Source organism: Bombina bombina, chromosome 4 (genome assembly GCF_027579735.1).
Source record: "Bombina bombina isolate aBomBom1 chromosome 4, aBomBom1.pri, whole genome shotgun sequence".
In the NCBI taxonomy this organism is placed as follows: Eukaryota; Metazoa; Chordata; class Amphibia; order Anura; family Bombinatoridae; genus Bombina; species Bombina bombina.
The window spans coordinates 645,467,622-645,495,161 of NC_069502.1; the positions used below are offsets into that span (position 1 = coordinate 645,467,622).

The 27,540-nt window shown below is 35.8% G+C and overlaps 1 protein-coding gene across 6 annotated transcripts in view; it reads right to left on the reverse strand.

Moving 5' to 3' along the window:
- LAMA2 (laminin subunit alpha 2) overlaps positions 1-27,540 on the reverse strand; it is a 1,406,020-nt gene that overhangs the window by 284,724 nt on the left and 1,093,756 nt on the right. For all 6 annotated transcript variants that reach the window (XM_053710700.1, XM_053710701.1, XM_053710696.1 and 3 more), the window contains 3 exons: positions 17,004-17,120; positions 3,632-3,795; positions 2,141-2,279 (listed from right to left, as the gene is read on the reverse strand). In XM_053710700.1, the coding sequence (XP_053566675.1) occupies positions 2,141-2,279; positions 3,632-3,795; positions 17,004-17,120 (420 nt within the window). The remainder of the gene's footprint in view (positions 1-2,140; positions 2,280-3,631; positions 3,796-17,003; positions 17,121-27,540) is intronic.

Below are 27,540 nucleotides of genomic sequence, written 5' to 3' on the forward strand. Positions count from 1 at the left end.
AGCGTGTTTTTAACACTTAAGTGCCCGGCATCAAGAACGGACTTTCTCATGAGTTAACTATACTATGCATATGCTAGCTCAAAGTCTACAGTAGTGCACTACGCTTGGTATATGTTTGTGTGCTGTATCTTGTTGTTGCCATTTTTCCCAGCATGTATCTTTTTTGGCTTTGTTTTTATTAAAAGTATATGTTCAGCATACCTGTTTAGGATGTCATTCCTTAGTATACTGTAGGGGTGTGTTGGTGCGGCCAGGTATCCGCTTTAGCTCTTTTGATATGTTAGAGCTCTTTTCTAATTAATTTGTTTATATATATATATATATATATATATATGCCTGGGATAATCATAAGGCTATCCTATGAACTAGATAAATTTAAAATTTTAGGAAATATCTGGCAGACTTGCTGGGCCTATGGCTCTTATCTGCCGTCAAAATCTCTCTCTCTCTCTCTCTCTCTCTCTATCTATCTAAAAAATATATTTATAAAGTATGACACACAGCTTACACTTTCCTTCCCATGACATTTTTCTCAGATTTTCCCCTAAAAGTCTCAAAGTCTTAGCTACTGTTTATATATAGAGCACCCTTTTATCATCCGGATTCGTCATTTCTGACGTAAGAAGAGAGGACCTGGGGGCGGTGAAATCGCTGCTTTCATTTGTGCTTTCATTTGTGAAAATGTACATTCACTTTAAGGGAATAGTATGTATCTATTTTTATACAGCATAAGCTACAATTTATTAAAACATGTTTACATTTATATGCTGCTGGAACAATTTTATATTATGATTTTCTCATATTATGTTACTACTACTTTTTCTAATACTGCCCCACACAACAATTTTCAAATAACAAATAAAGTTATTGTAGATGCTGTTGCAGTTTACTCCCAGTAACACTGCACTTCTCAGGTCAATATTCCCAAATAATAAATAACAGAAAACAAAGTGTCTATAATGTTACATGCAGAATTAATCCCCTAATCTGGTTAGTATAAAATATGCCTTGCCTGAAAAAGATGATGGTTAAAAGTTTGTCTACAGTATAGGTGGGTTCTACACACTTTAATGTCTTCGTTTTTTGTTTTTTTTTAGCAACCTTTAGCTTGTACCCTTTCAATTGCTGCACAGTGGAGATGGCAGAGGGTATCATATTTACTTATTCCTACTTTTCTTATTTATCATTCTCCTTGTACTTCTGTAGCATAGGATAGGTAAAAAAAAACTACCTTGTAAAGGTATGGCTATTAGTGCCTTTAAGAAGTAGGTGTGCCACAGTAATAAATGTGCCTCCTCCATAGTAACTACAAAACAATTTTGTGTAAGAGAGTTTGTGTGTGTTAGTGAGAATATGAGGGTGAGAAATAGGATGTGTGTGTGAGAAAGTGAGAATATATGTGAGATAAACCGTGTGACAGAATGTTTAAAAGTGTGTGTGAGTCTTAGTTGTAAGAGTGTGTGAGAGTTAGTTTGTTTGAGTGTGTATCTGTGATTGTGTGCATATATATTTGAGTGTGTGTATATCCCTGGCTATATATGTATGTATGCAAATATTCCTGCCTAAAGTGGGACCACTAAGACATTTTATAGGATCACTAGATCTTGGGCAACTTTTTCAACCCCTGTATATATATATATATATATATAATTATATATGTGCGTGTAAACTTGCTTTCATCTTGGTACAATAATGAGAAATTAAATAGTTGTCCAATTATTTAAATACAGTAATATTTTGGACTGAATTTAAGGAAAACAATCTAGAGACCATCTGCTCAAATAATTAGAATCTGGGGTTGCCAGTAGCTGTTCTAGTCTTATTTTGCCTGTCATGACATGTGATTCTACTGCAAGCTGTCCTCTGCACTGGTTTATCACATCATTTGAATGACTTTTTGAATGTCAACAACTCAACATGTATAAATTCTGCTTGATTACAGGAAGTTATTTTTTGGAAAATGTGTCTTTGTAGTGGTTTATTTTAAAGGTGACCAACACTGATACTCTTTAGACTGCATATCTATAAGCATAAACAATTTTAGGTTTCTTCTAAAAATTATAGTAAGGGTTGGACACAATAGATCCTTTTTAATGTGTGCTTAGAATATTAGTAAAGCATTCATTCGGCTTATGCTTACCAGAGCCATGGATTCATTGGCCTTGACTTTTGCTTCTTTTGCCGTATCTTCTGCATCATCAATTAAATCCTTGATATTGCTGTATGCTCTGAAAGCCGCAGTTGCATTAAATGAGAGGCTTTTTGCTTCTTCAAGGATTCTGTAAAGTTGAACAACAAAGTTACATTCACACCTACAGGGTTATCTAATAATTTTGCAAAATTAGTTTTCCTGGCTTTACACACTACATAGTTTGCTGAAAGTTAATAGGGTTCATTTCCATTCCTTTTGTCTTACTACTGAACTTAACATTTTTATAACCATATATTTTACAAGGATGACAGAATTATTTATCACTTGCATGTAATCATATTTCTTGTGTGTGATAACAAAATAAAAGATGAGATTCAGGCCACAGAAATGTGTCCTAACAGAGTCACAACCTTTCCAGTTAAAATCTAAAAAAAACAACAAGTAATATTTTAATATCTGCATTTCTCATATGAACTTAACATTTAGTTTTACAGAGAATTGATGAAGTGTGAGTAACACAAGCAGGGGGCACTGCTGCACTTTAGTCAGTTTGAACCATGATTACACACACATATTTCTTTATACAAAGCAAGCACTTGATTTAACGAGAATTATAAGAGTCAGTTATTATACAAATAAAAAGTCTTACTTGGATGAAGCTTAAACTGTGAGTGTTTCGATATAAGGGTAAAGCATGGATAAAACGAATTGTGCCCCAGCAAGCAGGTAACTTAATAAGTATTAGACAATGACTATACCCTACAGTGACACAAATAAACAAATCTGCAGACTACTGCTAATATATCTAGCTAGTAAACTTCCAGATCAAGGCACCCTGCTAAAGAGTGTATGGGTTATCATCATTTAAACAATTTCCATGTTTGTGAAAGCAAAGGTACACAAAAATGTAGGTCTATGGTACTGGCTTTGCATCCTGCTTATCACTGATTGAGGTAGAGACTTGTGAGCATATGCCTACCCTTGGTTAGTGAATATCATGCAGACATGATGCTAAGGGTTTCAGACTAATAGGAGCTTAACTCTGCTTTTGACAGTTGAAATAGTGCACCAAAGAAATTAGCTTAGTGATATCTATAATTAAGATCATAGGGTGTGGTAAGGTAGGAGGGGTGAGAAATAACAACGTTCTAAGTAGAGGGAGAGGCGTTATATTATGCCACTGTTTACAAAATATGATATGCTCTAAACCAGTGCTTGTCAATTCCAGTCGTCAGGGCCGTAATAGGCCATATTTTCATGATATCTTAACTAGAGCACAGGGGAAATAATCATCTGATCAGTAAACATGGTTACTAACCTGCTTGCACCTACCATCTGATAATTTCTCCTGTCCTCTAGATTAGATATCATGACAATCTGGCCTGTTTGGGGCCCTGATGCTTGACTTAAATGCCATCTTTGCCTTAACTATTGTGAATATGATGTTTTTATTTAGCGCCACATGTAGCACATACATACCCATCCAGGATTGATGATGACTCAGAGAGCTGGGCAGCATGAATTTCTGCCTCTAAGACCCTCTCTGGTAGCCCCTTGCTTTTAATTTCTTCTGTCAGGTGATTAATTGTTGCATTTAGTGCTTTAGCAAAAGGGGTGAGTTCTATGTCCATAGCAGACAAATCCTGCACAAAGTAAGATACCAACATTAAATCCGAGTTCACCTTTGTTCAGAAATAGCAGACATATATGGCTTTGGCGTTGCTTTTTGATAATTAGAAGGCAGCTAAATGTCGCTGCGCAACCACACTTGTATTATGCCCAGCAGTGAAGGGGTTAATTAGGTAGCTTGTAGGGAACTTGTAGGGTTAATTTTAGCTTTAGTGTAGAGATCAGTCTCCCACCTGACACATCCTACCCCCTGACCCCTCACAAACAGCTCAAACAGCTCTATTCCCTCCCCCATCCCACAATTATCGTCCCACAAAAGTCTGCCAGTACTAAAATAAAAACCTTTTTTTTTTTAAAGCATTTTTAAAAAATATATAAATAGTGTCTGCAGTGAAGGTTCTCCCCTAACCCCCAACCTCCATGATCCCCCCCAAATAGCTCTCTTAAATTCCCCCCTCTTCCTTTTGTGGCCATTATATGTACTGGCAGCTGCCTGCCATTACCCAATTTCTTAACAAAGTTGCTCTTTTTATTTATTATTATTATTTTACCCTATTTTTCTGTAGTGTAGCTGCCCTCCCTCAATATCCTACCCCCTCCCAGATCTCATTCTAAACAATTATTTCCCCCTTCCCTCTCCCTCCTTCCTCCTCCCTCTCCCTTTGGCACAGATCGGTTTTGCACGTGCGTGCACGCCCCCCCTCACGCTTGCTCCCGCCCCCCCTCGCAAGCTCCCGCCCACCTTCCCGGAACAGCGGCCGGAACTAGTCCAGCGATTGGCCACCCACCCACCTCCCTGCAGCTGCTCCTACCCACCAACGATCAGCACCATCGCTGGTGGATGCAGAGTGTGCAACAAAAGGTATTACAGTGATGCCTCAATATCGAGGCATCACGGCAATACCTTAAAAGCGACTGGAAGCGATCAGGATCGCTTCCACTGCTTTAAACCCCTAACGAAGTACAGGGTACATCATTGGTCGTTAACAACCAGTTTTTGCATGACGTACCCTGTACGACGTTGGTCATTAAAGGGTTAAGAAATTACTTCAAATAATATATATATAATATAGTAAATAATAATGAAGTTAAACATCACATCAGACTGCTACTTACAGACGATATTATGATATAAAATAGTAGAAAATATATATCATATGTGTATATATATATATTTTCTAAATATACCCATGTTTGGACTTGTAAATAGGTGCTCAGTTAGATTAGATGGACTATATACTGAACAGATAGTTTATTAATACTAGGAAATAATAAATATATTTAGTATACATTTATGAAAATCTATATTGTTCTGTTCTTTAAAGTATTTGCTAATGAAGCTGCATTCTGTTGCCTGTTGTCCCCCCGGTGTTCAATGCGAGAATGGCAATCAAAGGGTATTTTAAATTGTATGGGGAATTAAAATTACCATATGCATTTCCAAGGGCCAATGAGAGACAAATTCAGACTAAGGGCGTACCCAAAATATCACTAAATTATTAGAAAAAGAGATGGGTTTTTATCACAGATAAAAACTTCTGCACATGAAGTAATCTGGGTCAATGCTGGCTGATGTGCTTACTTTTTCTTACTGGCTGAATTGTTGCCTGGGAAATATACAGTCTTTGTGAGAAAAATTTCTGATGGGAAACTCTTTATACCGAAAGAGCAAATAAAATTGGGCCTAATATTCACTTCCAGATTTGTGCATACTCTCTTATATGACAGTGAAAAGAATTTTAAATAAGGATTGAACTCTCACTTATTGGTCATCTGGTAATGTATTAAGCAATTTGATGTTGTTATATTTTTAATAGTATATAGCAAAGATATTCTTTAAAGCCATAGTTTAATTGAAGTTGTATTTAAAGGGGTAACTTATAAGTTATAATTCATATTTCACAAACCTGTGTAGTCTATAAAAATCATTTCTAGCATTAAGCAATTTACTATTAAGAGGGAAGGATTTTTGAATTTTGAAATCATAAGTTAATTTGAGTTACTGTGATATATTTTAGAAATTGCATTTATTATTGTGGCTAAGTAGGAACTATTTAATGCTATATTAAGTGGTATATGTTGTTGATAAATTTGTCAAAAAGTCTCTGATTTATTATTTAAAGTATTATAAGACTATTTTTGGGTAAAATAGTGAATTGTATTCCCTGGAAATTTAATCAGATTTGTGGGATATTTTGAGTTAAGGTTAATTTATAGAAATATTGTGTCCATAATACTGAGGAACCTTTAATTCATTCTGAGCAAAGGTTAATTTATAGAAATATTGTGTCCATACATGGGATAATAGACGATATCTATTGAATAGTAATTAATGTTTTTATAGCCTGCTTGATATAGGATATTCTAACTACTATATATATATATATATATATATATATATATATATATTTGGTCATAATCAATACACTATTTTCTGCATAAATATAATCATGTATTTATAGAGATTAACTGGGTAGAATTTTAGAATTAATTTTATTTGAGATTAAATATTAATATTAATAATAATTTTATTGTCAAAATTTCTAAATATCTCAATAGCATTGTGGAATACATTACAGAGATTATATAATGTTTCACTGGAGTGTATTGACAAACTCTACTATATTCATTTGAGATATTGCTGACAATAATTTTATACCGCTATTAATTATTAATATTCATAATTACAATATGTAACACGTTGGTGGCAATTGCTGCTGATAAATATACCAACATTACTGGAGGACCATTACATCTTTATCCCATTGATATAATATATTTTGTAGTAAAGTAAAAAATAATTATTTAAAAAAAAAAAAAATAGTAATATTTTAAAATTATTATTATTTTTTGTTAAAATGATATTAATGTTTTAAATTAACTAAATACTAAGCCAAAATAATAATGTATGTTACATGAAGCAACTCAATTGAATCTCTACCCAATATTGAAATATGTTCCCCAAAATCGCCCATTAGTCAGGCAGAAACACATAAAACTGAAGCCATTACTCACCTTAAAAATAGATAAAATATTAGGGGAGAATTAGACACTTGTATTAAGATGCTTAAGACTAAGGCCAAAAATATTTCAAATAATATGTGGTGTGGCTAAAGTGAAATATTTCAAGGGTTATTAAAACTTAGCCAGCCCCAAAAACCCAAAAAGCATGATGAAATAATTTTTAAAACTTGGGGTCTGCTCCTCTATGTGAACGATGAAATGTCCAGTCACATTGAAGGCCAGAACTCACAATTGGAGCAACTAAGGGATGAAAAATATTCCTTAAGACTAGGTGAAGAAGATGTAGAACAAGTCCAGGATAAAATGAATGTGCTTGCCCAGAACATGGCCACCTTACAAAAGCATAACCAAAAATTAGCAGCCAAAATAGAAAGTTTGAATAAACTCGCAGAGAGCCAGGAAGAAATATTTTTATTAAAGGGACAGTATACACTCATTTTCATATAACTGCATGTAATAGACACTACTATAAAGAATAAGATGCACAGATACTGATATAAAAATCTAGTATAAAACTGTTTAAAAACTTACTTAGAAGCTCTCAGTTTACCTCTGTTGAAAAGGTAACTGGAAAGCCCACTGCAAGTGGGAAATAAGACACTCCCCCAGTCCCCCTTCATTTGCATATGAAAAGACCCTTTACACAAACAGGAGCAAGCTGGAGAAGGTAGCTGATGGTATTCACATAAAACTTTGGGGCTTGGTCAGGAGTCTGAAAATCAGAGCAATGTTATTTAAAAATAAGCAAAACTATACAGTAATTTAAAAAAAAAAACTTAATGGGCTATATAAATAGATCATCTACAAAACATTTATGCAAAGAAAAAAATTAGTGTATAATGTCCCTTTAAGAGAAAAATATCGTCAGACTGAAACCCAGCATACTTGAAGTGAAATAAAACAACAGTGCAAAAGGAAGTCCGGGCAGTATAGTACCGCTGCTAAAGCATCTGTAAACAGTTTGAAATGTGGTGCAAATCAAAGCCCAATCAAATTCCTTTCTACATAAAAGGTGCTTACAGTATGGCCAAAAACAATCCCAAATTTGAAAGCTCAGAATTTGTAAATTTATTTTATGAAGCATTACCCTCACACATCAAAGTAAATCTAGCTAGAGACTTTGATGACAACTGTTCATTGGATTGGTTGATCAGAGAGAGTAGCAAATTATACTGTATTCAGCAATCCAGTGAACAGGGGGTTGAAAGAGAGCAAAGGCCCAACCATAAAGTAGTGGCCGAAACTAGGGTGTCACCTAGCCCCTAAATTTAGAATCCAAAAAGAAAACTTATGGGGAGGTAGTCAGAGAAAACCGGCCTTCCCCACAAAGTTTTGAGTCTGCCCCTCCCCCACTAAGGGCTGAGGCGCAGACTCCGCAACCTGATAGAGGGGAATATACTCAAAATGGGGGGCATACACAAAGAGATGAATAGCCACAAGGTAATCGGTATCACCATAGAAGTAGGTACCATAAGTGGCGCAGGTACTCCCAGGATAACCAGACACCCCAATTAAATAGTGCACCCCAGGATATTAACGCCAGACAAGTTGAACCCCAAAGACCGCCTCGTCAAGATAGACAAAATAGCTATGATTCTAAGGGATACCAAGGATCCAGGAATCAATACCCTGGGGCATAAAAAAATCGGCCCATGGGTAGAAATAACTTATATAATTAAGTGGGTCAACTTAGTATGCAGTTAAATCAATTATGTAAACAGTTTGCTAATATGAGTCAAGCTCTTACGGCTCATAAACCCAATAATCCTTTTTTAGGGGTGACGCCAGTGGCCAACAATACAGCCCAGCAACGGAAGGCCTAACTGTGATGACAGGTGTCCCTAGTCTGGAACTACTAATAATTATCCTCTTTTGCAGTTCTCCCTAAGCCTTATTCCCACAGGAGGACATACAAAGCAATCCCCCCCTGGAGAAGGGAGCCCTGACTGCAATGCAATACGCAGAAAACTCGTTATCCCTATTATAGAGGAGATGGTGGGTAAGAATTTTACCGTATCAGGTAACGTGGCTGATTAAGGTAATTCGTGGCGAAGCCCACAAATGTTTAAACATGCTAATTTTATGTCTGAAATGGTAGAAACTGAGGGGAGATATTATGTTATTGCTGAGCTCCAAGATTCAGTTACCAACCCTATCATGGGATTAATTGATACTGGATCGCAGGCAAATATTTTATCCCACAGGTACTACACACAGCTAAATGAGCTAACGTCCCATAAGCCTAAACTCAGGGAATTTGATGGTTCATTAATAGGTGTTGGGGGTGACTCTCTCAAAGTCTGGGGCACTGCATGGTTAAAACTAAAGCTGGGAAACAGGGTAATAAGACACACTGTCATTATAGTGGATCTGCCAAATGATCGTTTAATAATTGATATTGACCTTCTTAAGCGATTAACTACCCTAATTGATTGCATAAATAATATTATTTATTTACAAGTTAAAAGACCTATTAATTATGAGTGGTCCAGCATACCTCACACCAGACATAACTGTCATGTGCTGGAAGAGAAGCCAGATGCTGTTGAAATTTAATATAGGAATAGCTCGGTACCTGAAATAACTGTCCTACAAATAGTTGATCAGACTCCACTAAGTGGCTTTGATGGTCATACCATTTAATTTTCATCTGGGAAAATAGCCAATATTTCCCTAGATGGCGACGTATTAACCATATCTCTACAAAAGAAGTTGAGAAAATTAAGGCTGATTTATTTATCCATATGCAAGTGCATGAGTTGGGAAAAACCAAGTATGCTAAATTTAACTTAAAACAGGAAGCTAGCTATATAAACAAAGGCTTATTGGCGCACATAGCTGAACCAAAAGTAATTAAATATCTTTCTCCCCAAGATCACTGGGTACATGACCTAGATGATAACTCTGAAAGCTATAACATTACAGCTAAATGTTTATTATCTATATCCATAGGTAATAAATCAGCGAAACACCTGTTTTTAGTTTTAAATAATCCCCATAATCAAATATACATTGGCAATGATCTCTTGCATAGATATGCCATACAAATAGATTTGATTAACTTTTACCACAGGAGAAGGTTTAAAGGGGACCCTGAAATATTTCAGGATGAAAATGCAGCCCTAAAATCAAACCAGCAAATGCCATATGCTGTGAATATGCAGGTGTCTAATGATATTGTAATCCCTGCTGGGGCTGATAAATTTCTCTTACCCTTACAGGTAAAAAGGGGTCAGAAGTTAAAAACTTCTGAAGTGCTAATTTGCATCTCCCAGAGAATGCAAAATATGGGTATTACAATGACCCATACTCCTATGGCAAATATTGGAACTATTCCAATACATGTTATCGTGCATAACATGACCCCACAGGGTATCACGTTATCCAAGAGAACTACCATAGGATATGCTCTGGAATCCAGTTATTACACTTTAGGATTCCAAAATAATGCAATTGGGCTAATACCTGAAAGGTACTTAACTGAAGAACAGTTAATAGAACAATCATTTGCATCCATGCCAGAAGGATTTTTTACAATTCGGTCGATTTATCCTTTCAGCTCAGAGGAAGGCATCTGTAAATTTGAAGAAGCCTCCCAGGCATTTGATCTTGAGAAAGGCTTTGTGGAAGCCGATACGCGTCGATCCAACCTAACAGCTCCTAACACTACTTTTTGTTCCAGCATCCAGGACCGCTGCTTCTATCCCTGCGGTTTGAAATAAAGAAACTGAGGCTAATAGTGGAACAGCGAGAGGAGCCGTGAGAAGGATTCATCGAGGAATCTAGTACGCGCACTTAATAAAAAAAAAGATCTTACACCATTCGTCCATTAAATACATGTGACCTCACAGCTGATCAACTAACAGTTGGAACGCCAACGGAGAGGAGAGAGGTGGCAAAAAGATATAACCCAAAGGTACTATGACCAAATATGTTTCTGGATTGCTAAAAATAATTTATTAACAGCAAGAATATTCAGACACTGTTTTGACTGACTTAGAAACACGGAAAGAAAACCGAAGTTGAAACATTGTTTCTTACTGCAGTAATTACGATTGTGAATACATTTATAGCAAATGTCTAAGCTATCAAATTATAGAATTTTTTGAGCGCATATCCTATACATAGTATCTGGACTTTGAGACGCTCATTCAATTTCACCATTGTATCCTAATCTCAACCCAGCTATTTCTCAACTCAGCTTTTTAATGTATATTATTTTTTATGGTATTTTTATAGTTGTTTTTTAAGTTGTTTATATCAGCTAATATAAGCGCTTCTGAATTTCATAGAATATATAACACCGGTGTTATTTTAATCTATTGTTTAGGATTAGTAACGTATTGAATTTACTTCGTGTATTTTATGCCAAAAAATTAGTTATTTATAATCCATTTGGAATTATTTGTGTTTGAAATTGTTCATCATATGAAGTTCCTATTTTTCTTAGCTTCTAGTCTGCTGGGGTCCTCTTTTTATTAACATATATTTTTTTCACTTAAATAAGTTTTAAGATCCGTGTATTTCAGACACCATATTCATTTGGTTATACACCCAGGTAGATAGAAGTAGAAATAGATATATTAAGCATGTGTATTTATTAAATCCAAGTTTGCCTACGCCATAAATCACATATTCATCACTCACAGGACTTAACACTACATGAGGGAGTTTTATATATATTTGCATTTATTAAATCGACATTTGTCAACTTTAAGAAAATCACATATTTATCACTCACAGGACCTAACACTATATGAGGAATTCTAAATAGTAAAGGAAATTAATTTTTTATTATTCATTTTTTAGGAATCCTATTATTAAGAAATATTTAAATATGCACTATTAAGTGACACATTATTTTGATTGCTTACAGCGCCCCTTTCTTACTTTTTCTATTTTCTAATTCAAATTTATTGTGGAGTCATTTGTGAGAAGACTACACTAGTAAAGGAGGCTATATCTGGAGTGAGTTGTAAAGTTCACCACTTTCCCGTATTTGATAGAGCAAGAATACCCCAATACCCAGTATCCTGGGGGTAATGTAAATTATAATCAAGGGGACCTCACCTCTAGGCTTAAAGAAGCCTATGAGATAGGACAGCCTGAAATCTTTCCAGGACTTCAGCAAATAGTTGAAGAGCAAATCTCCTTAGCTAATGGCTGTTCCAGTGATGATGAACGCCAACAGCTACGAGAACTTCTGATGGAATACCAGGATATTTTTGCTAGGGATTCTTATGACTGTGGGACTACAGACCTACACATTGCAAGAACCCAAACAGATCCCAATGCACCACCTGTATTTGTTAAGCAATACAGACTCCCTTTAGCCTCATATGATTCTTTTGCAGAAATCATAGGGAACTTGGAAGAAAGGGGTATTATACGACAGGTCCACAGCTCTTATAATAATCCTACTCTAGGTATTCTTAAACCCAATGGACAATGGCTTTTGTGTGCTGACTTAAGACAGCTAAACAAACAAGTCTACAGGTCTGGCTGGCCTGTGCCATATATTGACCAGTGACTAGTGCAGATGCAGGGATCTAAGATATTCACTGCCATTGATTGTGCGCAGGGATATTGGCCCATAAAGGTACATGATGAAGACCAGTATAAGCTAGTGTTTTCCTTTCAGAAGGTCCAATATGCATTCCAAAGACTTCCGGTTGGATACATAAATTTAGGACATGAATTTGCTGGATTGATGCATAAGGCTATGCCTGATGCACTGGAAAGAGGGATGTTATCTTATGTTGATGATGTGTTAATTAAATGCACAGACTTTGAAAAACACACCACAGAACTTAAACATGTCTTCAGGCAACTTAAAAGGGCAGGTGTAAAATTATCCCTTTGAAAAGCTCAGTGGTGCCGCACTTGTGTAAACTACTTGGGACATGAAGTTACTTCTGAAGGGTTAAATCCTCAGAAGAAAAAGGATGAAGCCATAATAAATTCTAAAAACCCCAGTGACTTAAATGAATTAAGTTCATTCTGGGTATGACAAATAATTCTCGCAAATGTATTGATAGTTATGCAGAATTAGCTAAACCACTGCTACATCTTCTAAAGAAGGATGTAGTATGGCACTGGAGTGAGGCTCAAGAAACAGCCATAAGAGAGCTTAAGCACCTTGCTTAGCTTACCCTGAAGGTGGTAAACCTTTCTACTTAGAAACAGGTTACACTGATGTAAGCATGAGTGCTGTTTTATATAAAAAACATGATAATTTAAGCAAAGTTATTACTTACGCGAGCAAAACTTTAGAAATAAAGTTTAATGATTGCGAAAAAGCCCTCTTATCTACTGTATGGGCTCTACAAAATTTCTGCATCTACATACAGGGCGAGAAAATTATTGTAAAAACGGCCCACCAGCCTTTGCTATATTTGCAAAGTTAGAGAAAAAGAGATGGGAACATGTCCAATAGCCGCATAACAGCTTGGACTCTTTCCTTACCAGACTGGCCTTTAGAAATTCGCTATAAGCAAAACAAAAATAATCCAGTCACACAGGGGCTTGCTGAGCTCCATGACTGTTCTGCCAATGATCATGGGGAAGATTTAATAGAAGATGATTTCCTGGAGGAACAATTGCTTTCCCCATATAAAATATACAATGAGGACCATTGTCAAACATTACCTTGGGTATATGTTGATGGTTGTTCTTACCATGCCACCATTGATATGAGCGCAGATTAGTTGCTTTCATTGGTATAGCTTGGACAAATGGATCCCCAAACATTTCTGTAGGTTTCAACATTGGACCAAGATCCAGTCAAGTAGCAGAACTCACGGCTATTCTAAAAGCCATTGAAATGGCTATTGAACAAGGAATTCATGAATTTGTGATCATTACTGACTCAAATTATGTGCATGACAGTTTTGTTGAATACTTACCAACTTGGAAAAGAAATGGCATGCAGAAAACTAACAACAAACCAGTCAAACATGGTAAGTTGTTCTGTGAGATTGATAAATTAGTGGTTTCCAATAGGTTAAACCAGTGTCATTCCAGAATTCAAGGTCCTGATAAGGAAGCCAATGATCTTGCAGATTCATAAGCCAAACAAGGAGCCATAACTGGAGAGCTCCCAAATATTGACCACTTAATGGTGCAATTCATATAGAGGCCATTACCAGAAACCAGGCTAAACAACAGAATGAGCCTAACCTAGTACAATGGAGTCAGGATTCTCCTAGTGAGGACCTGATCACTAATCAAAAAAGACCCCATTATAGGTATTTTCTATAGACATATAGAAAATCCTGAAAATAACCCCATCTCAAAAGATGACTGTATTCGTAAGGAAGATCTTAGGATCTTAATGAAGTCCAAATCACAATTCAAATTACAGGATGGTTTGTTAATTAGAACCTCCAAAACAGGTATCCAACAATGGGTGGTACCTACCCAGTTCAGGGGTCCCATGCTTCAACATGCCCACGATGCTCCCACATCTGGTCATCATGGAGCCCAATTAACATATGAAGTATTGTGTGACTATGCCTTTTGGCCGCATATGTTGAAGGATGTTAAAACCTACTGTAAAGGTTGTTTAATCTGTCCACAGTTCCAACCCACTGCGCCAACACATAGAGCGCTATTGCAGAAAAGGGGGATGGTAATGCCATGATCAGATATACAAATTGATTTTATTGGTACAGTAACTAGGTCATCAAGAGGTAACAGATACATTTTGACAGTAACATATCTGTTCACCAAATGGGTAGAGTGCATCTGTGCACCTAATAATAGTTCTGAAACTTGTGCAGCATTGCTCATTACCCACGTGTTTTCCAAATTTGGCTTACCCCTGAGAATGAGGGACCCACTTCACTAGTCAAGTGATGAAAAAAATGTGGAAGATACTAGGGGTTAAAAGAAAGCTCCATAAAGCATATAGAGCTGCCTCTAGTGGTGGTGTAGAGCATTACAACCAGTCCATTGTGAAAATACTCAAAAAGTTTGTGAGTGAAACAGGTAAGGACTGGGATGTAAAATTACCTCTAGTTTTAATGGCATTAAGAGCAACTCCAAGTAGTGCTACTAAGATGTCACCTTTTGAATTGATGACTGGTAGAAGAATGGTTCTACCTCAACATTTACTATATCATACCTCAGACCAGAATTTAATTAATGCTGTTACTACACTTCAATATGTGGAAAACTTAAGGAAGCATCTGCAATATGCTTTTGAATTTGCTCAAAGGAACATAGAGAAGGCTGCAACTGCTGCTAAGACTTATTATTATCTCAAAACTTCCAAAAAGGAATATGAAATTAATGATAAAGTCTATCTTTATAACTTTGGAAGAGATCAGGTTAAGGAGAAGAGGTTTCTTCCATCATGGAAGAGTCCTTTTGTCATTACTGACAAAATATCCCCAGTTGCCTATAAAATTAGGATTCCTAAAAATTATACTTTTATGGATAAATGGGTCCATATTAATCAGCTGTAAGTGTTTAATCTTAGGTCCCAACTCCAAGTCATAGAGGGAGAATGAAAGATCATTTCATCAAGCACACTAAGGAAGTGTTGTAGTTTAAAGATGAATAAGGTGAATTTAAAATGTTTAACTGTGTCAGAATAAAACAACATTTGTTTTTGTTTTTCAGAATCTGGTGTGAAAATGAGGTTTTGAAATAAATACATACCAGATAAATTATCCTATGACTGAAATCATATATATGAGACCATATTCCTGTACCTTATTAAGTAATGACTTAAAATAAAATATATATATATTACATAGTAAAAATAATTAAGTTAAATATATTTATATATTTATGGTAATATTGGTTCCAACAAAATTCTATGGCAGGTATGTATGGAATATAGAGATATGCTCTAAAATGCAATGTGATACCAGGATATTAAATGCTATGATTCTATGAAGAAGCAAATAATTAAGAAAATAATTACTTATTAATATGGCTATATGATTCATCACATCAGACTGCTACTTACAGACAATATTATGATATAAAATAGTAGGAAATATATATCATATGTATATATATATTCTAAATATACCCATGTTTGGACTTGTAAATATGAAATTTGTCTCACAAAGACTGTATATTTCCCAGGCAACAAATCAGCCAGTAAGACAAGGTAAGCACATCAGCCAGCATTGACCCAGATTACTTCCTGTGGATTAGTTTTTATCTGTGATAAAACCCACCTCTTTTTCTAATCATTTAGTAAATTTTTTGGGTACACCCCTTAGTCTGAGCTTATCTCTCATTGGCCCTTGGAAATGCATATGGTAATTTTAAATCCCCTGACAATTTAAAATACCATTTGGTTGCAATTCTCACATTGAACACTGGGGGACAACAGGCAACAGAATGCAGCTTCATTAGCAAATACTTTAAAGTACAGAACAATATAGATTTTCATAAATGTAAATGTGTATATACAAATATGAACACATAAATATATATATATGTATATATTCATATACATATATAGTTTACATTTGCTGTCCGTCTGGGGACTTATCCCCTTCGCTGTGCTAGGTTCTCTGCCGTGTATGTCGGCATAAGAACGAGGCTCCCATTGGAGCCTATGGAAGCACGCTCTCGTGAGCACAAAGCTTCCCTAAATCGCGTTTGCATTGCGCTAAACTTGTAATACCAGCGCACATTTGCATGCGCCAATATTGCTTAGTGGAGCACAAATTTTGCACTCTATTCATAATCTGACCCTTAATATTTAAAGGGACATGAAACCCAAATCTTTTTCTTTCATGATTTAGAAAGAGCATGCCATTTTAAACTACTTTCCAATTTACTTCTATTATCTAATTTGCTTCATTTTCTTGAATTCCTTTTTTAAAAACATATCTAAATATGCTCAGTAGCTACTGATTGGTGTCTGCATATAGATGCCTCTTGTGATTGGCTCCTTCAATGTGCATTGCTATTTATTCAACAAAGGATCTCTGAAGAATGAAGCAAATTAAATAATAGCAGTAAATATGAATGTTGTTTAAAATTGTATTCTCTATCTGAATCATGATAGAAAAAAAATTGGGTTTCCTGTCCCTTTAAGTTTTCATACATGTAGCTGAGCTCCGTGACATTTCTGTGTAAAAACACTTGGAATGTTGCAGGTGACCCTTCCCCTTGGGGAAAGCTTTTGTGAGCAGGGTTAGTGTTACATTTACTCTATACAATGACTTACATCTTCAGCACCATTAATTTCTTGGGCTAAGTGATTAACTTCATCCATAATATCATCTCCATCACTCAGGGTTTGCTCTGTTTCCTTTCTGACTTTCTCAACAAGTTTCTTCTTTTCCTAAATGAAAACAAAAATACATAAAAACACATTTAACAGTGAAAAGAGTAAGCTGGATCATATAAACTTGTTGTATTTGATTGAGCAACAGATGTTATAGAAATATTGTTTTGCTGTTATTGTTGTAGTTCTAAATCTTACTTGAGATGATCTTTAAGAGAAGTATGTAGTATTAAAGGGACATTAAACTCAAAACAAATGCTAATTAGAATAATGTATTCAAATTAATTATTAGCCTGAGAATACTATGCAGATGATTTTTTTTTTAATTACATTAGTTGTTTAAAGGGAACACAATTTAAACAGCTTTTTAATTTATCAAATTTTCTTCAGGCTCTTGGTATCTTTTGTTGAAAAGCAGGGATGTAAGCTGGGGATCATGGATGTGTCTAAAGCACTATATGGCAGCAGTTTTTCAAGTTGCAAGAGCACTTGAAGGCAGTATTCTTTCCTGCCAAGTAATTCTCCAGACTCCTACCTAGGTATCTTTCAACAAAGAATATAACGGGGATAAAGCAAATTCGATAAAAAAAAGTAAATTGGAAACTTTTTTTAAATTGTATTCTCTGTCTGAATCACAAAACACTTTTTTTTTTAAGGTTTCGTACACCTTTAACTGTTGAAAAAATATGTGTAAAGTTTTATTGTGCCATGTTGAAACCTAGGTTTCCTTTTCTGCTGATGCTAATGCCAGTTAGGGGACCACTATAAATGATTCACTGGAGTGTGTAACCAGAGTGGAATTTAGAAGTGTCTAGAGTATGCACTGTCTACTTTGAAAAAGAATTGGAAAGCTCACAATTTTTAGAATTTAATTACAGGAAAATGGAATTAAATAAATAATTTAAGTGTACTGCAAAGTGTTTACTACATAAAATTAAACATTTAGGGCATATTACGAGTGGAGTGTTAACAATTATGGGAGAGCGAAAAGGGGTTTATCGCGGATGTTTACCCGCTTTATCCTGTTTACTGCTCATTTTACAAGTTGAAAGTAAACGTGATCACTTGAGAGCAAACAATCTCTTATATTGTACATCTTACATTTTAGTCTTGATTTTAAGTTGATGTTTTATCACTTCTTAGCTAGTTATCTAGCGTTCTTTTATTATACTAGATTCTCTTATTGCTAATAATTGTCTGCCGTGAGTGGCTACCCCACGGACATTACTCATCTTAAACTCACTATATCTATTCCTGGAACCCTACCTGACACTCATACGTGGAGAGACCGATTATGGTCTTACATGCTGTATACATACCTCATTGTGTTTGAGGGTTATAAATGTGAGTTTAATGTGTGCTGTATTTTAACTGCCTAATTGTGAATAAAGCTGTATTACACTATATACACTCTCTTGTCTCCCTGGGTACCCCTACGTTGGAGAAAGTTTATACCGGGACAGAGAAGCACTCCAAGAGGCTAATTACACACCTGCACAGGAAGCTTGTGGGATATCTTCATTACAAGAAGTACATCCCCACATACTCCAGGAGGCTGACGAAATCGGAATAGCCACTCGATACGGCTTTTAGGAAGAGATTCTACTATCTACACATACCCCCAGTGCGGCATACTTACCTCATTAGATTGGGGTAATATCTGGTAAGGGTATTGTATACCACCTTTTATCTTATACCAGCTGATATATGGCGATTCATCATTGACTGATTATATCCTAAGGACTTACATGAACTGTTCAGTTTATTTATACTTTCAGCTATAGTGGATGTACAGGTGCTGTAAAACCCTTTATATATATATATATATATATATATATATATATATATATATATATGGAGTGCAGAATTATTAGGCAAACGAGTATTTTGACCACATCATCCTCTTTATGCATGTTGTCTTACTCCAAGCTGTATAGGCTCGAAAGCCTACTACCAATTAAGCAAATTAGGTGATGTGCATCTCTGTAATGAGAAGGGGTGTGGTCTAATGACATCAACACCCTATATCAGGTGTGCATAATTATTAGGCAACTTCCTTTCCTTTGGCAAAATGGGTCAAAAGAAGGACTTGACAGGCTCAGAAATGTCAAAAATAGTGAGATATCTTGCAGAGGGATGCAGCACTCTTAAAATTGCAAAACTTCTGAAGCGTGATCATCGAACAATCAAGCGTTTCATTCATTCATTCAAGCGTGCAGCTGCCAAGATGCCACTTGCCACCAGTTTGGCCATATTTCAGAGCTGCAACATCACTGGAGTGCCCAAAAGCACAAGGTGTGCAATACTCAGAGACATGGCCAAGGTAAGAAAGGCTGAAAGACGACCACCACTGAACAAGACACACAAGCTGAAACGTCAAGACTGGGCCAAGAAATATCTCAAGACTGATTTTTCTAAGGTTTTATGGACTGATGAAATGAGAGTGAGTCTTGATGGGCCAGATGGATGGGCCCGTGGCTGGATTGGTAAAGGGCAGAGAGCTCCAGTCCGACTCAGACGCCAGCAAGGTGGAGGTGGAGTACTGGTTTGGGCTGGTATCATCAAAGATGAGCTTGTGGGGCCTTTTCGGGTTGAGGATGGAGTCAAGCTCAACTCCCAGTCCTAATGCCAGTTTCTGGAAGACACCTTCTTCAAGCAGTGGTACAGGAAGAAGTCTGCATCCTTCAAGAAAAACATGATTTTCATGCAGGACAATGCTCCATCACACGCATCCAAGTACTCCACAGCGTGGCTGGCAAGAAAGGGTATAAAAGAAGAAAATCTAATGACATGGCCTCCTTGTTCACCTGATCTGAACCCCATTGAGAACCTGTGGTCCATCATCAAATGTGAGATTTACAAGGAGGGAAAACAGTACACCTCTCTGAACAGTGTCTGGGAGGCTGTGGTTGCTGCTGCACGCAATGTTGATGGTGAACAGATCAAAACACTGACAGAATCCATGGATGGCAGGCTTTTGAGTGTCCTTGCAAAGAAAGGTGGCTATATTGGTCACTGATTTGTTTTTGTTTTGTTTTTGAATGTCAGAAATGTATATTTGTGAATGTTGAGATGTTATATTGGTTTCACTGGTAAAAATAAATAATTGAAATGGGTATATATTTGTTTTATGTTAAGTTGCCTAATAATTATGCACAGTAATAGACACCTGCACACACAGATATCCCCTAAAATAGCTATAACTAAAAACAAACTAAAAACTACTTCCAAAACTATTCAGCTTTGATATTAATGAGTTTTTTGGGTTGATTGAGAACATGGTTGTTGTTCAATAATAAAATTAATCCTCAAAAATACAACTTGCCTAATAATTCTGCACTCCCTGTATATATATATAGGTAATCACAGTAGAAGTAAATGCAGATAGCGGTCATTCGTAAAATATACCAAAGTCTTTATTCCAAAATATGTTAAAAAATCCATGGAGCACAACAATGAACATCAGCAATCAGAGAAGTCAGCTAACATGTTTCAGCTTTCAGGCCGTAATCATAGCCAATTGACTAAAACCTGTTCACCTTTAAAAGCACAAGGGAAAACCCTGATAGGGTAAAAACATAGGGAATGATTGTAATGTAATATGATTCTTATTGAGTTCAATGCATTATACCTTCTCATGCCTATGGGATAGAGTCTAGTACAAAAACCTAAGAGTGAAAGATAATGCAATATAAATTAATGTATAACGCTACATATACTAGTTTCAGCATATAAGACATCTATGTGTATACATAAAACTATATGTTCTAGTGGGTATATATAAAACAACAATAGTTGCTCAATTATAGGTTCAACATCCCTACACATAGGAGAGCAAATGCATATATATTCAGATACACGCACCCAAACAACCTGTGGGCGTATACATGCAGCCAACTATACCCATATGCAATAGAGCACTCACTCACACATACATATATGAATTAGGAAGGTGGGCGAGGGCTGCCGTGGGAGAGGGAAAAGGGAAATGTGATGAAAAAAGATCAAAGGCAGGGAGGTCAAAGTCATTATAAACTAAGAGGACACAGGGGAAAACAGAAATACAAATAAATAATGTTGTTAACCTGTTCATTCATACACTTACTGAGTCACAAATTTCTTTGTTAAGTCATGGTTTAAATTTTTCTCCTATGCATCATTTTGATGTATTCAATACTATACGTGATGTAAACAAGTTAATACGCAATATGACTTTACAAAGACATTTTTCTACAGAATCCTCTATGCATGACTCATCTGACTGTTCACTGGCTTGTTTAGCTGAAACTAAAACCAACACTAAAATAAAACAACATTTGAGGAAACTTGTGATCTAGTTAACCTTGAGAATTTCGCTAGAGATAGCTTTTCTGGTGGTGACAATGGACCTGTTAATGCCCTGAGTGGTTTTAAAAATCAGTCTCAATTTTATCCTATCCATAGCAGGGGTAATACACTTGAGACCTTTTACAAAAGAGTTGAAAGGGATTTAATTAATCTCAAATCATCAGTTGGCTATGATACTCCCAATCTATCAAGGCCCGAGAGGATTGCCCTTAAAGAACTACAGGAGATGAATGACATAGTCATTCGCTCAGCAGACAAAGGTGGCTTATTCATTGTAATGGATAGGGCTGATTACATTAATGAGGCCTTACATCAGATGATTATATCCCACTGTACACTGACCCTACACATGCTTTTCAGAAGGAGCTTTTGGATATTTTGGACAATGAGTTGGAGGATGGGCATTTCGATCGTAGAACCTTTGAGTTCTTGGTTGTAGATAATCCAGTAGTGCCCATCTTCCACCATTTGCCAAAAATACATAAGTCCCTAACACAGGTTAAGGGACGTCCAATAGTGAGTGGTATCAACTCTCTAACTGAACATGTCTCCCAGTGGGTTGACAGTCTTTCGCAACCTATATAGTTACATACAAGACACCAAGAGTGTCATACATACCCTTGAAAGTTTTAACTGGAAGCGTAATTGTTATAAATGGGCCACTATTGATGTAGTGGCACTTTATTCATCCATCCCTCATAAAGAGGGTTTGGAAGCTATAGCCTTTTTTCTTGAGTATTATTCAAATTTTTCTTGTGATTTTCAAAAGTTTATTCTGAGAATATTGAAATACTTACTTACACACAATTTTATTGTTTTGAAGGTGATGTTTATCTCCAGAGATGTGGGACCGCGATGGGGGCCAAATTTGCCCCCTCCTATGTAAAACTTTTTATGGGTTGGTGGGAGCTGTTCCATGTCTATGAAGATGGAAATCCCTTTAGAGATTCAATTTATTTTTATGGTCGTTATATAGACAATTTGCTCCTTATTTGGCAAGGTACTGCTTCTCAGTTTACATCATTTATTGATTATTTGAATTCCAATAATATTGGGCTACAATTCACTAGTGAATTACAAGAAAATATTATCCATTTTCTAGACATCACCCTTAGTGGTACAGCAGATGGGAGAATTTTGACTGAGATATATAGAAAACCCATAACTGGGAATGCTTTGATACACATGATAAGTTGTCATCCTAAACATGTTCCATTTGCTGTGGCTAAGGGCCAATTTATTAAGGTTAAAAGGAATTGTTCTTTGACTGATATGTATACAAAACAATCTCAAGATTTGGATAAGAGACTCAGGGATAGAGGCTATAATACAAATGTTATTTCTAGGGCGAGGAGACAAGTAGATCAAATGGACAGATCAGATCTTATACAAAAACTAGAAATCTCAACAATGAACATAAGGGTGTAACTTTTGTAACTGAATTCAGCAATGAAAACACTGAGATCTGTAATATTGTGAAGAAGCCTTTTGCGTTTTTAGCCGCAGATGATAAGCTTGAAAATTGCATTTCCCAGGGGTTACGGTGCTCATATAGAAAAACTACCACTCTGGGGAACATTCTGTCACCTTCTGTCCTTCCAAAATCGAATATATCAGCAAGCTCCTGGTTAACACACAGAGGCATATTTAAATGTCTCAATAAGTGCAGGGTATGTGAATATGTTCCTCCTTCTGACAGATTTATATCAGAAGTGACTGGTGATACCTTTGCCATTGAAAGGTGTCTCAAGTTAACCTCGACATATGTGATATATGTGCTGAGTTGCACTTTATGTCATTTACAATATGTTGGGCTTACTACAAATGAGGTTAAGGTCCGAATTCGGAACTATTTATCAACTATACAGGCTGGTGTGGCTACAACACCCCTTGCCCAACATTTTGCTAAATGTCATCATAAAAGTATTAATACACTAAGATGGCAAGCCATTGAACGAGGTTAGTGTCCTCCCAAAGGGGGAGATAGGGATAGGCTGTTGCGGAAAAGGGAGATGTTTTGGATTTTTAAACTTCAGACTCGGGTAGCTACCGGTCTGAATTCGGAATATGATTTAATTAATTTTTGGAAATAAGATATATATATATATTTTTTTTTTTACCTTTGATCTTTTTTCATCACATTTCCCTTTCCCTCTCCCACGGCAGCACTCCCCCACCTTCCAAATTCATATATGTACAGTATGTGTGAGTGAGTGCTCTATTGCATATGGGTATAGTTGGCTGCATGTATACGCCCACAGGTTGTTTGGGTGCGTGTATCTGAATATATATGCATTTGCTCTCCTATGTGTAGGGATGTTGAACATTTGTACCCTTATATTTGTATTGCTACACAGTATTTATCCCTTTAGCAATTGTTTGTTCACCTGGTTTGGATTAGATCTGTATATAAACATCTCTTTAATTCTCTTTTCCTTGAAATTATGAGATCTTATGATGTTTCCTCAAATCTATGACTTTATATATGTGTATACATTCATACATTATAACATTAAGGTTTTATTTATTCATGAGAAGTATGAACCTATAATTGAGCAACTATTGTTGTTTTATATATGTCCACTAGAACATATAGTTTTATGTATACACATAGATGTCTTATATGCTGAAACTAGTATATGTAGTGTTATACATTAATTTATATTGCATTATGTTTCACTCTTAGGTTTTTGTACTAGACTCTATCCCATAGGAATGAGAAGGTATAATGCATTGAACTCAATAAGAGCCATATTACATTACAATCATTCCCTATGTTTTTACCCTATCAGGGTTTTCCCTGGTGCTTTTAAAGGTGAACAGGTGTTTAGTCCATTAGCTATGATTACGGCCTGAAGGCTGAAACATGTTAGCTGACTTCTCTGATTGCTGATGTTCATTGTTGTGCTCCATGGATTTTTTTAACATATTTTGGAATAAAGACTTTGGTATATTTTACGATTGACCGATATCTGCATTTATTTCTACTGTGATTATCTGTTTACTACTGGGCAGCAGAAGCGGTTTTGGACTGAGCTCCGGAGTTCACTGTAAGTGATACCTTTCGCTACGGATTGGATTAGACAGGAACCATATGATGCTCTACGTCTGACACACACCCCCTCCTGCATAGCGGGACGCCAACTCGGGACAGAGGACGCCTCAGCGTGAGCACCGAAGGGTTTTTCCATGGAAAGGACTTCTTTGCAAGTGAATTGCGGTGAGTTGTGGCAAGTGTACCCACCGGAGATATTATTCTCTTGATTTTTTCCACCGCTTCTTCTGATATTGCATCTTTTGGAGACTGTATACTATATGTGTATACAATTGTATTGCACGGATGGCCTCTTAAACCCTTGGTGCTCTGAAGTGCATTGTTTGGCGAATATTTGCATGTATGGGGGGTCTTACATCGAACATTTAATGAGTTCTTGCATAAGGACTAAATGCACTCTTATTCAATAAGGTATCCTTACGAAGAGACTCTGTTCTAACATATTATTCCTGTATTTTGCTACATTCATATATTACAGCATCAATTACTTAGGTTGAAACAGTAATTTGTATTGTGAATTTATATATATATATATATATATATATATATATACATACATATATATATATATATATATATATATATATATATATATATATATATATATATATATATATTGTTCCAAAATACCATCATTTTCTGCAATGTGAAGAACATTGGAATGTGAAGTATTTACAGTAAACACACAGTATAACACTTTCAAGTATGAATATTGCCTAAATATGGTTTAACATGTTTTCATCTACTTTTTTCATGTCTGGTTAGTGCACTTAAGAATATGCAATCGGTTCAGGTTTTTTCCTCTTTTTTTTTCTCTCCATTGACTTCTGTGGGGGAATATGTTAACGTGGGTGCAATAGCCTAAGTTCCGCTTTTTATGCATATTGGGTTTGCGCTTGTACGAAACAGTTTACTTTCAGCTTGTAATATGAGCGCTACATGACACAGACATAAAATGACTCCTCAATTTGCAGGGTTAAATGGGCAGATAAAGGCCTTGCACAAGGTAAATAGTGCCTCTGTATGTCCAACCCTCTGTCCTATAGGAGCCTAGAGTTCGGTGTAGGCCCTCCCCTTGGGCTCTTATATAGATGTAACAGAGATTGTGGAGACTCATTTTCATTATGGTCAAAATTGAACTGCACAACGATGAATTACATCTTTGAATAGAAACATATTAGCAATATATTAGTAATGGTAAAAATGCTTTTAGTAAAAGTTATCACTGTTTTAATGGTAACATTTTTCTCTGCACGTGTATGTGAAGCATACCTAGATATTCTCAGTGCACCAGCACTTTAAATACTGCAGCTGCTCAGAGAACAAGTGGGGCTTGTATAATGTCAACAACTAACAGTCATTAACAGGTGATACAAGCACCTTAGGCTCTCTGAGCACATGCTGCATTTGAAACACTAGTGCACTGTACTTGAATACACTTTTGAAACAGTTATAGCTTTTATTAGAAGTGTTTTTGTTAATAAATGTATATTACAAAAATGCTTCTATTTAAAACTGAAATGCATTATGCACCCATGTGGATTCCAGTTTTGGCTGGAATGTTCCTTTAAAGGGACAGTAAACACCAGAATTTTTGTTGTTTAAAAAGGTAGATAATCCCTTTATTAGCCATTCCCCAGTTTTGCAAAACCAACACAGTTATAATAATATACTCTTTACCTCTGTGATTACCTTGTATCTAAGCCTCTGCAACCTGCCCCCTTATTTCAGTTCTTTTGACAGACTTGCATTTTTAGCCAATCATTGCTGACTGCTAGGGGCTTCACGTGCCTGAGCTCAATGTAATCTATATGAAACACATGAACTAACGCCCTCTAGTGGTAAAACACTGTCAAAATGCTTTCAGATTAGAGGCAGTCTTCAAAGTCTAAGAAATTAGCACATGAACCTCCTAAATTTAGCTTTCAACTAAGAATACTAAAAGAACAATGCAAAATTGGTAATAAAAGTAAATTGGAAAGTAGTTTAAAATTACATGCCCTATTTAAATCATGAAAGATTTTTTTTTTTTACTTTACTGTCCCTTTAAGTTATGTTCATCTCTGCTTCTTGTGGAATCATATATTCAACATTTGCGTCAGATCACTCCTTAGGGTATAAGTTAATATTACTGAAAAGTTTTTCAAATGACCTATAGCTACATATGCTTTAATGGTGAATTTTGTAGGGGGAAAAAGTATTGATTATCTTTTCAAAAGGAGTAAAATATACACCCTTTTTAGTAACTTCACATGACAAGATCAGTTAACCTTGCTAATCAAACCGCCAGCTGCAGGCTGCCTGAATTCAGAGTAGAGAATACTAATGTAAAAATGTCCATAATATGTATTAAATTAAACATCAGCAAGACTCCCAGTGAGTTCTGAGTTCAAGTAAAATGCCCTTTAGTGAATATTAAGGGGCATCCACCTCAGATCTCACCTACCATTTACACTTTGTCAGTCTATTCAGGTTTTTGAGAATCTCACTGAGTGTAAGATCTATTACAAGTAAATTGATCATTTCTATGCAAAGACTTTTGAGAATGTTGTAGCAATGATAGAAAGCTTTTTAAATAAAATAAAAAGCTACACCATAGTCAGAATATTTAAAAAAACGTAAAAAATAAATAAAAGAAAATGCTGTAATGTGTTGAAGCATTTTATTATTGAATTATTACTCAACTATAACTGTGTGATTAGTGTGTGATTACATGGCGCAAGAGCAGGACTATCACAAGTACGGCTAAACAATTCAGATTCAAGGTATCAACTTTTTTCTATTCTTATTGTAGAATAAGTCTCTTAGAACATTATTAAAGGACCAGTAAATACAGTATATTTACATAATCAACAAATGCATAATACAAATACAATACACTAGTACTTAGTCTGAACTTCAAATGAGTAGTAGCTTTTTTTCGCTGACAAATTTCATAGTTATGTCTATTTCCACTACTGTATCATGTGACAGCCATCAGCCAATCACAAATGCATACACGTTTATTCTGCACATGCTTAGTAGGAGCTGGTGACTCAAAAAATCTAAATATAAAAAGACTGTGCACATTTTGTT